The sequence below is a fragment of the Drosophila ananassae genome, assembly GCF_017639315.1.
Source record: "Drosophila ananassae strain 14024-0371.13 chromosome 4 unlocalized genomic scaffold, ASM1763931v2 tig00000054, whole genome shotgun sequence".
NCBI classification, from domain to species: Eukaryota; Metazoa; Arthropoda; class Insecta; order Diptera; family Drosophilidae; genus Drosophila; species Drosophila ananassae.
Genome location: NW_025319037.1, coordinates 6,697,502 through 6,715,932, shown reverse-complemented (window position 1 = coordinate 6,715,932; position 18,431 = coordinate 6,697,502). Strand labels below are relative to the sequence as shown.

Below are 18,431 nucleotides of genomic sequence, written 5' to 3'. Positions count from 1 at the left end.
AGCCGGTATACTCGCCATTATTTTTGAGAACTTTCTCCATTCGTCTTGGCATGGATGATATCAGCTTGCGACAAGTTCCAATTGGGATGGAGTACCATGCTCTTTGGACAATATCCCAAAGTTTTTTATTTTGGCAAGAAGACTTTCCTTCCTCTCTTTTGAGTTCACCCCAGAGATTTTCGATGGGATTTAGGTCAGGGGATTGACTCGGCCATTCAAGAACATCCACATTTTGCTCACGAAACCACTCCCTGACTACTAGAGAGGCGTGTTTTGGGTCGTTATCCTGCTGAAACTTCCATAAAATTGGCATATTATCCTCAGCATATGGCAGCATCACTGTCTCCAATAAGTCTCTGTATACGAATCGGTCCATTATTCCATCAATGCGATGAATCGGACCAACACCATTCCATGAAAAGCAGCCCCATACCATTAGGCTACCACCTCCATGTTTTACAGTCTTACAGGTGTACTTGGGATCAAATTCTTTGCCTTTCGGACGGTGAACATTCCTTTTAGCATCATTTCCAAATAAATTTATTTTGGTTTCGTCACTCCAGAGAATGTTATGCCATTTTTTCTCACCCTCCGGTCCTGACCAGGCTTTACGATCTAGAGCAAATTGTTTCCTCATCTCCTTATTTTTCGGCCGAAGCAAAGGAACTTTCCGGGCAATCCTACCTGGTAGGTTTGCCATTGCCAAACGTCGCCGAACGGTCCGTGATGATACAATATTTCCAATTTCGTTAGAAATCGTCCTGGAAGACTTGAACGGGTCTCGTTTAACCAACTGAACCATGCGTTCATCGGCCCTAGATGATGTTTTTCTGGGTGCTCCCTGAGTTTCACCTACTTTTTTCGGTTTTAACGCATTGCACAGTGGTCCGGCTAGTGGGAAAAAGTGGTCATAAATCAGAAACTCAACGTAGAGAGTTCAAAATTTGTACTCGGGGGTTTTGGGGGTCGCTGATTTCGAATATGAAGTCGAAATTTCAAAATTCAAAATGGCGGTTCCAATATGGCAGTTGTTACTTCCGTAATTAGCTGGTGAATATATTATCTCATTTTTCACGACCCCAGAGAGTACCACGTGGTAAGTGGTTACGGTAAATTTAGACTCTCCTTTTTTTTTTTTTATTATTTTTATTTTTATTATGTTTTAATTAATTTAAAACATTAATATTTAATTTTATTACATTTTTTATAATTTTTTTTTCAATTTTTTTTAAATTAAAAAAAAAAATTTTTTATTTTTAATTTTTGTTTTTAAATTTTAAAGAAATTTTTTTTTTAACTAAAGAAATGTTAAAGAAAAATTTAACTGCAACAATTTGTAAAAATATTGGCTCACTAAGAATCACTATCTGAATCTGAGCAGACGTTCTGATCTAATGGCAGCCTCAAAAGTTCCATAACCTCTTTTGCTAGAGGCTTTGGTTGCTTTTGAGCGTATTTTGATTTTGAAAGTATTACTGGATCAGAAGAAATTAGCAAATTATGCATCAAATCCATCATGGTATCTTTTCTTGATATTTTACGTGTATTATTTTCTCGAAATCTTTTTAAATCTTTATTACAAGACTCCTGTGCCTCTTCAGAGAGCTGTCCAATAGGCAGCAAAGCAGTTTTTATTATGGCTGCATCATAATTATATATATTATATATTTATGTAATATATATATATAATATATTATACCAATTATACAAGTTCACATACATTTTTGCCGTATCGAGCGCATAAACCTCAAATTTTTTGCTATTGATTTCAAAACCAGAAGACAGAGTTTGCAAAATTATGCCAAATCGTTTTATCAAAATTATGTCGATGCCCGTTATTTCAGATGAAATATCTGGATCGTTAAAAAACCTACGTGCGGTGTTTCCGTCGTTTGTCGATCCACTACCTCCTGTTTTAGGGAAATCTACTAACAACCCCATCTTCTCCTTGAAGGCTGCTTGAATATATGCCTTTCTTGCTTTAAAGCTAGCTTTCTCTGAAGGACTTCGAACTTGCCATTTCTTGAAGTCCAAGCGATATGCAATATGCAGCAAACATTCGAAAAATCGAATTTTGGCATGAAGAGGAGATAAGCCAAACTCAAATGTGGACGGATCTGTTTCTCTTTGAATTGATGTATTTATGTCGTTCATAATACTCGGTAATGCTCCGCAAACATAACATCTTTGAGTTGAGGCAGTTTGTGTAAGAGCATTACAGACTTTTCCGTCAATCATAGTTAAGAGCATTTGATGAGAAATAGATATATTATGAAATTCATCATTTTGAATGGTACTTGGTACTAAATTACCTATTTGACTTTCAATCTCATCTCTTATTGAAACTGCAGTAGTCTCTTTTGTGAAATGGATTTTAATTGGTACGCAAGATCGAGAAGATGATGGACGACAATTTTTCCAGAGTATTATTTTTTGACATGAATTAGATTTTGGAGTATACAACTCCAAAGGTACAAGTGAAGTTATCATAATATTTTGGTCATTAAAGTCTTCAAACGAACGCTGTTTATAAGCTGAATGTCCTGAACTTCCGTCAAAGCCCCACTTGCAGGTCAAAATCAAATTTGAGAGACAATTTGAAGGAAGAGTGCGTAAAACAGGTTGTACGACCTGTACTAAACGATTTGATAAGTGATTAAGAAGTGATTGCAATTGAACTTCAGCACTCTGTTCAGTAATTGTAATTTTGTTTGGATAACACCTTTTTTTAGCTTCTATAATCTTATGATAAGAAGGTGTATCCTTCTATCAATGCCTCTTTCCTTAATACCTGATCTAATATTAAGATATTGGTGTTTTGTCAATTTGTTTGATACCATTAAAGCCAAAGCTTCATCTTCAGTATAAGATGTGAATGTGTTCACAGGTTGAGAACCATCACCCACTTTGGAAGATGCCACTTTCCATACCAAATTTGCGCCAGAACTATTACCTTCCGATCGAAGATTCACAGATGCAGCATATGCTAGTTCAGATCCGGTTGACTTGAGTAAACTATTTACTCTTCGTTTTTTAGAACGCTCATTGATATCTTCAAAGGATTTCGGCGGTCGGCCTCTCTTGGTTCCGCCATTGCGTATGGTATCATCGTGAGAAGGTGTACATTTTTCAATCACGGATGTTTCGCATGGAAAAGTGACTGTTTTATCTAACCAGGTAGCATTCTTTTCTAAAATTGTCTGTTACAATTCCAGTGTCTGTTACAATTACTCAGTTTTCCAAAAATATCTTTACAGAAATTCTGAATAATGAGCAAAACCTCTTTTTTTCAGTTTCTTTTGGACAGTTTTTATATTTCAATTTTTCAATTACATACTTTTGCAAATGAATTCTTTTGGCATCATACGTCTTAGCTTCAGAAGCCTTTAAGAAAAGGAATAAATCCCTCTTTGTGGGAGCAAAAGGCATGATTTTCGGAATTCCGTGTGCTATTCCATGTAAAATAATATAATCTTTCGAAAAAAGGCAAAAAAAATTATGTCAAATGCGTCTCGCTTAAATAATTTATAAACTCTGAAAAGGTGGTTTTGGAAAAGAAAATCTATTTTATTGTGGAAAAAATGCTCGCATTCGCATTTGCGCAACTTTGCGCAACAAATTTAAATTGGATATTGTAGTGCAGATGTATACTAATATTACCTATATAGTCTCTCGGTCGAAGTTGTTCAAAGGCTAAAAATATTCGATTTGGAAAAAATTATTTAAAAAAAAAACGATTTTTCGCTAATTAAATGAGAATCCCATCAATAAAACAATACATATTGATAACATTTTTTATTGATGATATAGTTTACAGTAATAATGAACTGTTACAAAAAAAATTTCATAGGAAAAATGTTCGTAAATAATAAAAAAATTACATTATATTTTTATAGGATTTTCGCCACTTGTCACTTTTAAGGCTAAAAATTTGTATGTAAACGGAATTGAAACTAGTTAATACTTTGGGGAATTATAGTTCAAATATTCAAGAATTGATGTGCATTAGAAATTTTTAGATCCAGGACTATTGAAAAATTGGATTTATGGCTGGCACCCGGACCACTGTGCAATGCATTGGTTACAAAATTCTGAGATCGTTTCATTAAAACAGCATTCGATTTATATGTTTTTCCTTCGTCTCGGAGTCGTCGAATGAGCTTCCTCTCTTCCGCACTGCAATGTCTCCCACGGCCCATCTAATGCAATTTTAGTGGTTGTTGAGTCCCCATTTAGTTAAATTATCGTAATACCTTACCTTCTGCAACCAAACAATTATCCTAATTAGCTTTAGATTAAAGTTTTGATCGACGTGAAGTTTTGATAAAATATCAACAATTTTCTTCAGAGAGCTTCTGACTTCCGGGAATTCACCAAAAATTGATCGTAACAGTGTGACCATAATAAAAAAGTATAGTTCTCCCATAATATGTTATGTTTATACCAATTAAAATCGATATCCTCAAAAAAAAAATTCACACCTATTATTTTGTCCATGAGTGTATGTCAGATCGTATGTAGTTGGCCGATCCTTATGAGAATTTCACAAACAAATCAATTTTCTTATAAAAATGTTGGAAACAGCTTCAAGCATATTTAAAAATAGCAAGGTTGTGCTATTTCCGATCGTTCAGTTACATGGCAGCTATAGGATATAGTCGGCCGATGATATGATATTTTGTAATTTTTGATAAGATATGATGGCCAAAACTAATATCTGTGGAAAGTCCCTACACTCTTATTTAAAAAACACCTAAGTTATGGCATTTCCGCCATTTCCATCAGTTATATAGCAGCTATAAAATGGAGTCAGCCGATACCGGACGTTACGAGTTACCGACACCATCAAGAAAATACTTCGTGCAAAGGAAGGAAGGATGTGAGCAATGTGTGAAAGGCTTAAATCTGATCGGTCGGAGATGTCTCCTTCCCTCATTGGGAAAAATCGATGTATCGATTCTAGAAGCGATTTTATTTCCAGCTCTAGTTTATGGGCGTTTAAATTGTTAAACAAACCAAATCTTTGAATATGAATCAGTTGTATCCCTAAGTTGTTACTGTTGTTGTTTTATTCGTTTTCATAGACAAATCATTAATTAAGTGTGGTCCCTCGCCACTGTTGATGACGTCACGGTTGGGCCGGGGTTACTACCACGGCTAGTAACTATTGGGAAGTCGGGTGGTCGCTAGAATTTCTTCCTTCTTACAAGGTTTATGATGGGAGATACTACCTCCGTTACCATGGCCCTGGGGGCACAATAACCAATTTGTCAGAATAATAAGAACATAAAAGACGCGAACATAAATATAAAGAAAGTGACGTCACGAGTTCAATAAATTATTGCCGGCCAAACTTCTTTCCGGCGGCTGCTTGACCCGACATACTCCCCCCGTTGAAAGATGGGCTTTCAACAGCGTCATGAAGGGGCAGCAGGCACACTTTGTTGACTCCCCGCCTCGTAGCTCCGGACGCCGTCCTCAGCAGCGCCACCCGACACACTCCGTCATCACCGACGACCATTTCCGTCACCCTCGCCAGGGGCCACTTCATTGGAGGCAAGTTTTCGTCTTTCACCAGCACGATATCATTTACTGCTGTCTTGACCAGGGATGCGCCATTTGGACCGTTGCTGCAACAGGGCTAAATACTCTTCCTTCCATCTGGACCAAAAACACTGCTGAAGAACGAATTAGCAGAAAACGATTAGGAGTCAGGACATCCAGATCAGCAGGATTTTCAGAGAGAGGGACTAATGTCCTCGAATTAATCACTGCAGCAATATTGTACACCGGCGTCTGCAAATCTTCGGCCTTTAGTACAGCCGAGCCCACGACTCTTTAAAAATGATACTTGGCGTTCTTAACAGCAGCTTCCCACAAGCCTCCAAAGTGGGGAGAACGGGGAGGGATAAACTTCCACTCAATGGATTCTGGAAGGCAAAAATTCAAGACAGCTCTCTGGTGCTCGTCGCTAAGAAATAGCCTCTTTAATTCGCTCAACTGAATTTTGGCTCCAAAGAAATTGGTGGCGTTGTCGGACCAGATCTGTCGAGGCTTCTTCCTGATAGAAATAAACCTCCTCAGTGCATGCAGAAAGGCGGCGGTGGACAGATCCCTCACCAGCTCTAAATGGACGGCCTTTGTCGTGAAACAAATGAAGACGCTAATGTAACATTTTATGGGTGCCTTGTTGCGAACCTCCGACTTATAGAAGAAAGGACCGCAAAAATCGATGCCGGTTACATCGAAGACTTGATAACCTTTCACTCTCTCCTTCGGAAGATCGCCCATTACATGCTCCAACAAACGAGGTTTCGTCCGAAAGCATCTCACACATTTATTTGTCGCCTTGAGCACAGTTTTTCTCCCCCCAATCGGCCAATACTGAGAACGTATCATCGCCAATAACGATCGAGGTCCAGCGTGCAGGTTGTGCTCATGAAATCTAAGGATTATGCTTCACGTTACCGGATGGATCCTGGCCAAAATTACTGGGTAAGGACCTTCGAAATCCAAGGATGAATTCTTGAGACGCCCGTCTACTCGAAGCAATCCAGACTGATCCAAAAAGGGGGCTTTTTGGACTGAAATAAGGACGTTGTCTGCAACGCCCTTATTTCATCGCCCAAATGAGCGCGCTGAAGGCGGGGGCTCTCATGCTTTTGTGGGAAGTTCAGCGCGCTCATTTGGGTTGCACGTTGGCAGATCTCCTGCCACTCGGTGTAAAAACCCTGAGGTACGTTTCATCCCAAGAAAGATGTTTTCGGAACAGCTTCTGCAGGAATATTTTTGATTAGTAACAACTGGAGCAACAAGGCCCAGCGGATCGTATAACCGCGCTAATGATGATAGGACAGAACGTCGAGACGGCTTCGAAGTGGACTGAAGAGCAGAAAACGGTTTCGTGAAGTTGCTGCCATCATCAAAAGTTAGATAAGATTCCCGATCCTCTTTATGCACGCCGTCCAACACGCTAGGGATATTGGAGCACCATTTCCGCAGCTGAAATTTGCCCTTGGACTGAAGCGCTGAAATCTGCCCTAAAATGCCAACAACCTCCTCCTTGGAGCTGCCACCAGAAATAAGATCATCGACGTAAAAATCTCGAAGCAAGATTTCGGATCCCACTGGAAAGTCTTCCACCTCGTCCTTAGCCAATTGGTACATCGCTCGCACAGATAGATAGGACGCAGGCTTTGTTCCATATGTTAAAGTGTCCAATTTATATGTTTGTAGCTCCTCCAGAGGGGAATCTCGCCACAGAATGCACTGCAAGAAGCTGTCAGACGACGCCATCCTCACACAACGGTACATCTTACAAATGTCGCCAGTCAGCGCTACCGGATGCGAACGAAACCTCAGCAGGATGTGAAAAAGCTTAGGTTGGATGACTGGCCCAGCCATTAATATGTCATTCAAAGAATAACCGGAGGTGGTAACAGCGGAACCGTCGAACACCACTGTAAGTTTCGTCGTGGTGCTGTCCTTCTTTAGCACACAGTGATGCGGCAGAAAATATTTGCAGTCTCGATGCAACTCCGGCGGAACCAGGGACGTATGACCTATGTTAAGATACTCCTTTGTGAATGCCGAATACTGAGTGCGCAGTTCGGGCTGATGAGACAGTTTCCTCTCTAACGACTGAAAGCGACATAGAGCCTGTGAGTCCAATAAACCGGATCACCCAATAAACCGGAGTTGTGTTTAATTGGTAACCTGGCTGTATAGGCACCAACCGCACGAAGTTTTTAACAAAGTGACTCTCGCAATCCAGTTCTTCCTTTGACGCCTTCACAATCGGATCGGTGCAGGTTTCCACTTGCCAGAACTATCGAAGAAGTTGATCGAGCCGCTCATCTAAAGGCCCCTTTGGGCAGATCAGTCCCGACCGCTCAGCAGCCATGAGAACCTTGCCATTGTCAGGACCTCCGCCACCACAAACAACCCAACCGAGCCGAGTTTTTTGGATTGAGGGCAAACCAGGAGACAAATGAATTTCCTTAGCTACAAGAGCCTAATGCAAATCCCCAGGCGACAAGCTTAAAAACCTTAGGCAGGAGTTTATTATGTGAGAATGGCCATCACAAATCATGCATGCGGATGAGTTGGTAATCACAAATGCAGATTTACCTGGGCGAAAGGATCTACGCTGGCCTACCGCAAGGGTTGGTGCATACGATGTCGTCGGCAAATCCATGCTTTCCAAAGTCCGGCATCTCTGCTCTAGAAAACTGGCGATGGACTCCCACGTTGGAATGGAATCCGAGTCAGCTTGCATTTCCTTCCACTTAGACTGCGTGGCATCATCAACCTTCCGCAACAGCACTTGAATAATGATGCAGCTAGCAATCTGCTTCGTCTTTCCCATGCTTGCCAGGGCTCGCATATGCGAATTAAAGCTTCTCGACCCGACTGATGAATGGGTTTGTGTCCACCATGGTCGAGAACAGTGACCGAAATTCAAGCCACTCCGCATAACCTCCACTAAAAGTGGGCAGTGGCAGTGGCGGCAAAGCCTGAAAGGTTCTGCCAAACGATGGATCGAAATTGGTGGCAGAAGATGCGTTGATCAGCGTCGAACTCGCCGGCAACAAACTGGAGCGCCTCATAATCTCCTGATCCAGGATGAAGCGCGCTCCCTCGCCGCATCGTTGAAGTTGACGCGCAGATCGCTCCTGAGTTCTGCAACATCCATCTCGGACAGCTCCTTATGTGTGCTCTTGAAATCCGCAACGATTCCCTCCAATTCGCTGAGCCGCACATTTAACATCGCCTCCGGAAATGTCTCCACTGATTTCAAGGAGAACAAAAATCCTTGAAGATCCTCAAAAAGGACAGCTGCACTTTGGCTCAGGAATAATTTCCTTCCCGGAGAGGCACAATCGAAAAACGGATTCATTTTCGCACCAAAAAATTTATTTTAGTTTGTTTATTTATTGTCAGCTCACGACCCACTGTGCCACTTCTATATAACCGGGTAATATATATATTTCGGGCACAAATCACAAACCGAATACTGTTTTTATACCCTTGCAGAGGGTATTATAATTTTGGTCAAAAGTGTGCAACGCAGTGAAGGAGACATCTCCGACCCTATAAAGTATATATATTCTTGATCAGGATCACCTCCTGAGTCGATATGAGCATATCCGTCTGTCCGTTTTTACGCAAACTAGTCTCTCAGTTTTAAAGCTATAGGGTTGAAACTTTGCACACACCCTTCTTTCCTTTGCAGGCAGTATATAAGTCGGAACGGCCGGGATTGGTCGACTATATCCTATAGCTGCCATATAACTGATTGATCGGAAATGCCATTACTTTGATGTTTTTGAAGTTGGAGGGTTGAGACTTTCCACACATATTATATTTGACCAAAATATCTTGTGTACATAATTAAATAAAATAAAAAAAAAATAAAAATAAAAAATTTCATAAGGATCGGCCGACTATATCCTATAGCTGTCATAGAACGATCGAAATTGGCATAACTTTGGTGTTTTTTAAGTTAGAAAGATGGGATTTGGTACAGATTCTATTTTGGGAAAAACAATCTGATTTGTCGAATTTCATAAGGATCGGCCTACTATATCCTAAAGCTGTCATATAACTGATTGATCGGAAATGCTACAACTTCGTTGTTTTTCAAGTTAGAAGCATGGGAGTTTCAATGGATTCCTCTTTTGGCAAAATAATTCAATATGCCAAATTCCATAAGGATCGGCCGACTATATACGATCCGCTATATATCTAATAATATAAGATGCGTGGCGCCACCTAGCGGACTGCGACTCAACTGCAAGGGTATATCAACTTCGGCGCCGCCCGAAGTTAGCTTTCCTTTCTTGTTTAATTTTTTTATGTTTATATGTTTTAAGCCGCGCAGCTCAAATTTTCAACGGAAAATAATTTAACAAATTTTTTGCCTAAGGACAATCACGTCAGGGTTCACCATATGTTCAGTTACTATGTGTTTTCGGTAGCTTTATTTTGTCTGTTCTAAATATTGCCTTTAATAAAAACAACCACAGTTCGATTTGAAGATGTTGATACAATTTATTTAATTGTTTTGGCGTTTCTACAAATGATATATTTACGTATGTGACTGAGTAGTGTTTACGACTGAATTAGAATGACGACGCGGGAGCGCGGCTCAACGCATGATGCTGCGGAGCGACCGAGAGATCTCGCGAGAGAGCAAGACAAACGCAAATCGAGTACAAAGCATAGAATGTAATATATTCATAAATTCGGATTTTTATGAACTCCGTTATCAGGTTCAAAAAACCATTTGATTCAAATAATTTTAAATGATGATTAAAGTATTCAAAAATAAACATTTTAAATTTTAATTCTATATATAGAGTTTTTACGAATGTGTATATAATATTGAAGTATAGAAGGAGGAATGTTTTCCCAGCTAGAAGAAGGGATGTTTTTTTAACATATTTGAGAAAGCCTCACTAAAACGATTAAGCAACTATTGTGACGACTTTTTTAATAAATAGTCGTAATTCATCTTCAGTATTCGGATATAGCAAAAAAATACCAGATAGTAAAACAAAAATATTTTGTATTTTATAATTTAACTTGATATGAATAATTGAGTCTTATTTTAATTGTGTTTTTCTAGGGCGGTAAGATTCCAGTTCGCTGGACAGCCCCAGAAGCCATAGCTTTCAGAAAGTTCACATCGGCTTCCGATGTGTGGTCTTATGGAGTGGTGTTATGGGAAGTCATGTCGTATGGGGAGCGCCCATATTGGAACTGGTCAAATCAGGTAACAAAAACATTGCTATCTAAATTCAAAACTTTTAAAAATACTTTTTTTTTTTTTTATTAGGATGTAATAAAAAGCATCGAGAAGGGATATAGATTGCCAGCTCCAATGGATTGCCCTGAAGCTTTATACCAGCTAATGCTGGATTGTTGGCAAAAACAGCGAACTCATCGTCCAACGTTTGCCAGTATTGTGTCAACCCTTGATAACTTGGCAAGACAACCGCAATCCTTACTGACAACGCGTAACTCTCCCGAATCAGACAATACACATATATTAGATGCGCAACGTGGTCAAAATGTATTTATAAGCACCGATTTATGGTTGGAACATATTAAAATGTCAAGATATTGTCAGCATTTTAAGGACGCTAATTTAATAAATGCCCAACAGGTATGAAATAAGTTATACAATTTATGCAGACGGAAAAACTTTTTTTTGTTGTGTAAAAAAATTCGTTTTCGACATTTTTCGGAAATTTAAACTCAATTTTGTTTGATAAAACAAATATTGTTTAGAGACCGCGATTTGATTTAGATTACATTTTAGAAGATAAATTAATTTTTGTTATTAATTGCAAAAAAAATCAGTCTGGCCCCACTTTTACGATTCTACATTTTATGTTCTATATTCCTACCTAATCTACCTCTTATTGAAAGATTTTTGTTTAAAAAAATTTCACGTTTCTTAAAACTATTATTAATATGATCGAAAGAAAAATAGCCATCCATTTAATTCCACTGTTCCAAACGTTCCGTTTTCTTACGCCAACATCGATTTTTGTTTTAAATTCAGGAATGAAATAAAAGATAAGTGAATGCCAGTCATTGTTTGGTAACAATGGTTTGATATAATTAATTTGTATAATTCGAATGTATTCAATTGATCCATGTAAACCTCTAATAATACATATAGGCTTCACAAAAAATTAAAATATCGAAAACTTATTTATCCCGTGTCAGAACAAAAAGTTTTACAGCTGCGACAATTAAAATAGCACCATTAGCACACGCAACGTTTAAATGGTTATTGAACTTATAATTTTGACTAAAGAGACACGCTGAATATATTTTAAGAATAAGACATGAAAAAATTACATATGAAACAACTTTGACTATTTTATAAAACATTATAAAATTATTTTAAAAAAATGTATTAAATGGTCGCAAAAAATCGAAACAAAAGCCGAACATAGTGATGTAGTTGCTCATACCACAACAGTCTAAAACAATTGATACAGATTCTACGTATATAAGGCATAAACTAGAATTAACGCAATTCCTGTACGAAAAGCCTATATACATACATACGTTATGCCGCTGGTAAAAACAAAGCTCACATAATAAAAAACCTTAAAATAAGAGGATATACATTCTACCGGAGTGTTAATCAGACAACTCATTAAAAACCACGTTCCCCAACAGTTTTCAACAAATTCATGGCAGGCCACATCTATACAAATGTAATTAAGAACATTCTTTATTTCTACAACTTCCTTGGCATTCGTTTAAGGGGTTATATACAGTTATTATTTTCAAAAACATATATCTGAGTATACACAAAACAAATTTTAGGTCGATCCGACGAATATTTTCAACTAAGTGTAAGTTAAAAAAATAATTAAACGTGTTTTCAAAGTCGGTGAGCAAGATTTCAATAAAAAATATCTTTTCTTTTGTGGACATCTGCAAAATTGGCTATTGCCACGTCCAGTTAATGATATTTTCCAATATGAGAAAATAAGCTTGATTTAATATACATTCTAAGCTTAGAATCAATAAACTTTGCTCAAAACGAATTTTTGAAAAAGTCCTTTTTTTTGTCTCCTAACTGTATATAACCCCTGAATAGCCGCAGAAGCCACATACAGTCCTACAGCCTCACTGGTCAGCAGACCGCCGATAGCTCTTCAGCAGCAGGTACAAAATGCACAATTGCGGTACATTCACAAACTACCAGTTGCGGTACATTCACGCCAACAAGTATAAAGTTTCGTTAATCGCTCATCCAATTAAGCGCTCCGATAAAAACGACCATCCCTATAATACAATCTTCGGAATGCTGGGCCCGCAGTGACCGAAACAGAGCTCAATCAATCGCTACAAATCTCAAAGGTGTTTTTCAGCCTGCCACAATTTTATTTGTCCTGTAACCAGTTCACTAAGAAAGTATACCTTTGCCACCGAACAAATACGACAGAGACATCACGGAGGTAAAAACAAAATCCCAGTGGTGATTAATCACTATTAACCAATATTCCCAAAGAGGTGAAACAACATTATAATTTTAATGGTAGCAAAGCCCGGAGAAGACCACAAAATTCCTTCATCATACAGACCAATAAGCCTTCTATATGATTTGTCTGAATTGTTCGAAATTGTGCGCATAATACTATGCCTGATACTAGCTCATAATACTATCTCGGTACATCAATTTGAATGTACCGTAGAAGAAACCATGGAACCATCCATCACATCGACAATTCAAGCCTTTTGACCGTGTCTGACTTCATGATCTAATGGTGTGACTCGCGTAAAAAAAAAATATCAACGTTTATGACCAATGATCCCCTAAGCTAACTAAGTAACGCACCTCGGCGTTCACGTCGAAAGGCAACTGACCGGGCGTAGGCATATCGAATGTAAAAAGGTGCACTTAAAACTAAAAGCTAGTCGCCTCCTGATCGCCTCCAATGAACTCCTGATCGCCTCTATGCCTGAACTAAATGAACATGCTCTATAATTTAGTTCTGAAGCCAATTTTGACGTATAGCTCCTAGCTGCGTGGGGTGCGAGGAGCAGAAACATAGACATCATAAGCGGACATAATCAACAATTTTGAAACATATCACTGGGGCACCAATGAATGATCGCAACAAAAACATTCGCAGGGACCTGGGCATCCTCGCAGTATGACACAAAATCAAGACAAAAAAGTGTCCCAACTAACTGCGCACTCAAAATCTCACGCTCAGACCTCCCACTCAACGATAAATTCTTTTACGGCCGTCTAACTCTGTACACATTGTCAATTTTTAAATTAAAATTTAAATACATTTATCAACATTTATTGGCAGTACAGTACATTGACATGCATTGACAGGCAATATCGCGATAAGTTGAAAAATACGTCCACACTAGAAACAGAAAAAATTGACCGAATATATGAAAATGTACGACTCCTTTACAGGCCAACGGAAGAATATGCAGTACACATTTGAATACCTATGTAATCTATTGTTTTTATTTAATTAGAATGATTATTCCAATAATTGATTTTGCGTTAAAGAATCGTTTACTTTTAATTTTACTTAAACCCTTTGTAAAATGTGAAGTAAAAGTGAAAACCGGAGGCTCCCTGATAAACTGATATCTTTTTTTAAAATAATTCACAGTAGAAAGAGGTTTTTCCAATAAAAGCTTTTTACCTTATTTTAATTTTGAAAATTAACTTTTTTAATAGATTTCCCGGCTTACCGCTCAACAGCTATCAGATATGGGCATAACTTTAGTGGGACACCAGAAAAAAATTTTACATCAAGCCCGGCAACTGGACACTATTATCTGAGGGGCTCCCAAATAGTATTAAAATATTTTTAAAATGTATATATATAAAACATAAAATATAATGCTATTATAGTAATATACAAAATGGGTATTAAAAGTCGTGTAAGATAAAACAAAACAAAAAAAATAAAAAAAATATTTTAGTTTCTTAAAAAATTATTCTTATTGTATGTGTATAAGTTGTGAAAGCAGAAATTTTCATATATTTTTTAATAATGCAATATTAAAAAAAAATGCAATATTTACCATTACATTATCTTGCCTTTGCAAAACCTATATACCCTTTATTCTATATGATTCTATATAATTTAAAAAATTTGACCACCTTTTACTCTTTTTTTTTGGACGCAGAAAAATTTAAAACGTTAAAAATTAACATAAAGGGTTGTTCGCAGTTAAGTGGCCAAAAAAAAAATTAACTTTAAATTTTTTAATAATGAAAACATAAATTAGAGATAATTTCATAATTTCATTCGCTCCAGAGTTTTAGCATCGAACGTAGGCCTTGTAATTGCGTTGAGAACCATTTTTATACCCTTGCAGAGGGTATTATCATTTTGATCAAAAGTGTGCAACGCAGTGAAGGAGACATCTCCGACCCTATAAAGTATATATATTCTTGATCAGGATCACCTCCTGAGTCGATATAAGCATGTATGTCTGTACGTCTGTCTGTCTGTTTCTACGCAAACTAGTCTCTCAGTTTTAAAGCTATCGAGTTGAAACTTTGCCCGAAGTTAGCTTTCCTTTTAATTTATTAATAACAAAAAAAAATTATAAACTAATTTATTAATTTAAAAAACCGAAAATAATTAATTTATTAATTGACAGTCGATACTCAGTGGAGTATCCAAAAAAAAGTTGTCGCCAATGACGCCGAAAACAATATACCCAACCAAGTTGTAGGGTATCATATAAGTTTACCGCTGTATGTACCGTATGTAGACCAAATAATTTATGCACATTTTTTTTTATCTGTAATATAAAACTAATTTTTGGCTCACTTTAACTATTTATTTGTCAAATTTTTAGGCGACAGTGATTGTAGAAAAATATATATATGTTTTTAATTGTGTCCACAGGCTATCATATGTTGTTCCTTAATGTTGGCATATATTTTTAATGAAATTTATATACAAACTTTATTATACCCTTGCAGAGGGTATTTTAATTTTAGTCAAAAGGGTGCAATGCAGTGAAGGAGACATCTCCGACCCCATAATATATACTTTATTTTTTAGCAGGATTCTTGATCAGGATCACCTCCTGAGTCGATATGAGCATGTCCGTCTGTCTTTTTCTACGCAAACTAGTCGGTCAGTTTTAAAGCTATCGAGTTGAAACTTTGCCCACATCCTTCTTTTGTTTGCAGGCAGTTAGATAGAGGCAATAAGTTGGATGGTTGGGTTATGTTACATGTTATATTTGGCCAAAATATCTTATCTACAAAATTTCATAAGGATCGGTCGATTAAATTCTATAGCTGTCATAGAACGATCGGATTTGGCATAAATTTGGTGTATTTAAGGTTAGAAAGATGGGACTTGGTATAGATTCCATTTTTGGAAAAATAATCTTATCTGCCAAATTTTATAAGGATCGTCCGAGTATTTACGATCCGATATACATACATACAGGGTGCGCCATCTAGACAGGACCTAATGAAATGTTGAATAACTCCTTCATTTTTTATAGCCCATTTTGGAAAATAAACAAGATTCATTTAGGGTATAGAATGCCATTTATTGACAATTCATTCAGAATACAATATCGATCAAATGACCGCCTTCATTAGAAACACAAAAAGGACCCCTTTTGGGCATTTCGCAACATATTTCCGCTTTGATATTAGGTTGTCAAAAAAGTCTTGCGGTATTTTTGCTAGTTGGCGCTGAAAGCGCGTAGTTCTTAGTTTTTTCGTCGCATCAGGTCATACTATACCTTTTTGGAAAACTCATTTCACGCGCTAACACGTGTAACACGTGTTCTTTTCTTTTAAGTCGTTCGTGAGTTATAGCGTCGCAATCATGGAGCAAAATAAAGAGAAAATACGGAATATTTTACAGTACTACTACGATAAAGGCAAAAATGCATCTCAAGCCGCCAATAAAATTTGTGCAGTTTATGGACCGATACAGTTTCCATTTCCACCGCACAACGACGGTTTCAACGTTTTCGATCTGGTGTAGAGGTGGTCGAAGATGCGCCACGCTCCGGAAGGCCTGTCGTCGAAAATTGCGATAAAATCGCTTAATTGATCGGAAGGGACCGGCATAGTAGCAGCCGTAGCATCGGTCAAGAGCTGGGCATGAGTCATCAAACCGTTATAAACCATTTGAAGATGCTTAGAGTCACTAAAAAGCTAGATGTATGGGTGCCCCACGAATTGACGCAAGAAAACATCTTTGACCGTATCGACGCATGCGAATCGCTTCTAAATCGCAACAAAATCGACCCGTATTTGAAGAGTATGGGGACTGGCGATGAAAAGTGGGTCACTTACGATAACGTAAGGCGCAAACGGTCGTGGTCGAAAAGCGGTGAAGCGGCCCAGACGGTGGCCAAGCCTGAATTGACGGCCAGGAAGGTTCTTCTGTGTGTTTGGTGGGATTGCCAGAGAATAATCCACTATGAGCTTCTCTCCTATGGCCAAACGCTCAATTCGGACCTGTACTGCCAACAACTGAACCGCTTGAAGACAGCACTCAAGCAGAAGAGGCCATCTTTGATCAACAGAGGCCAAATTGTCTTCCACCAGGACAACACCAGGCCACACACATCTTTAGTGACGCGCCAGAAGCTCCGGGAGCTCGGATGGGAGGTTCTTTTGCATCCACCGTATAGTCCGGATTGATTTCCGAAGTGATTTCCACCTGTTTCTGTCCATGGCGAACGCGCTTGGCAGTCTGAAGTTGGCCACAAGAGAGTCCTGTGAATATTGGCTCTCCGAGTTTTTTGCCAATAGGGAAGCGAGCTTCTATGAGAGGGGCATTGTGAAGTGTGCATCTCGTTGGGAACTTGAATCGTGACTTGAATCGCATTATTGTAACCAATTTTATGAACAATTGAAAATTAAATAAAAATACCGCAAGACTTTTTTGACAACCTAATATTAGCTTGTAGTTGTTCAAAAGTCTTCGGTTTGCTGACATACACCTTTCTCTTCAAGTAGCCCCACACAAAAAAGTCCGGTGCCGTCAAGTAGGTAGATAGGCACGCACAGTTTTCACAATTGAACGATTGCTTTCGTTGTACAGCGCTACAATTTCAGCCCGATTTTTTGCTGAGAGTCGATCCATGTCTAAAATGGCATAGGCTGACGTTTCACAATCTGGCTGGCTTGACAAAATAGGCTGAAAAATGGTTGAGTTATTAAACATTTCAATAGGTCCTGTCTAGATGGCGCACCCTGTATATACAAATATACGCTGCTACTTACCTGCAAGGGTATATCAACTTAGATTTCCTTACTTGTTCTTTTAAAATTTTGAAGAAGTTTGAGTATGTATGTTGAGCTACCAGCGTTTTGATAGCGGCCGAATTAACAAGACGAGGTTCAACTTTTATATTAAATTTATTATGGGTCAATTTAACCCCAAAATAAATTCCGCGGCCGATCCAAAACAATGCCCAATAACAAGTGCCTAAAACCTAAGAGCTTGCGCAGAAGCTCCACCAAAGCTCCCAAAGTGCATGCGCTACAAAAGAACAACAAAGCGCATGCGAATCTGGGAGAAACAAAGAATATGGAACAGCTGATAACGGGCAATTAGTGGACCGCTGCGGCTAGTTACACTGAGAGAATTAAATAGAAATAATTATGAGTTTATAAATAGAATAAAATAAATAACTTATTTATAAATAGAAATAAGTTACTAAAATTTAAGCCATTCTAAGTTTTCAAAGTTTTTTTTTAATTACATAAGGGTTTCTTAAATTAAAAAGACTCTTAAATTTAAAAAAAAATTGTATCTTTACAACCCATGCACCAAACTTCGAAAGAAAGGTTTTCATCAAATTTCTAAATCGTAAGTAAAAACAAGAAAGAAAAGCTAACTTCAGGCGGAGCCGAAGTTAATATACCCTTG

At 38.0% G+C, this 18,431-nt stretch overlaps 1 protein-coding gene across 6 annotated transcripts in view; it reads left to right on the top strand.

The window, feature by feature from the left end:
* The window catches only part of LOC6505492 (ephrin type-B receptor 3), a 75,527-nt gene extending 61,028 nt beyond the window's left edge, over window positions 1-14,499 (top strand). For 5 of the 6 annotated variants that reach the window (XM_014904429.3, XM_001966230.4, XM_032455894.2 and 2 more), the window contains 3 exons: window positions 10,631-10,777; window positions 10,841-11,170; window positions 14,240-14,499. In XM_014904429.3, coding sequence (XP_014759915.1) covers window positions 10,631-10,777; window positions 10,841-11,170; window positions 14,240-14,344 — 582 coding nt within the window. In that variant the 3' untranslated portion in view covers window positions 14,345-14,499. Of the gene's footprint in view, window positions 1-10,630; window positions 10,778-10,840; window positions 11,171-14,239 lie in introns of those variants that run through there. The other variant, XM_014904431.3, reaches the window with a different exon arrangement.
* The last annotated feature ends 3,932 nt before the right edge of the window (window positions 14,500-18,431 follow it).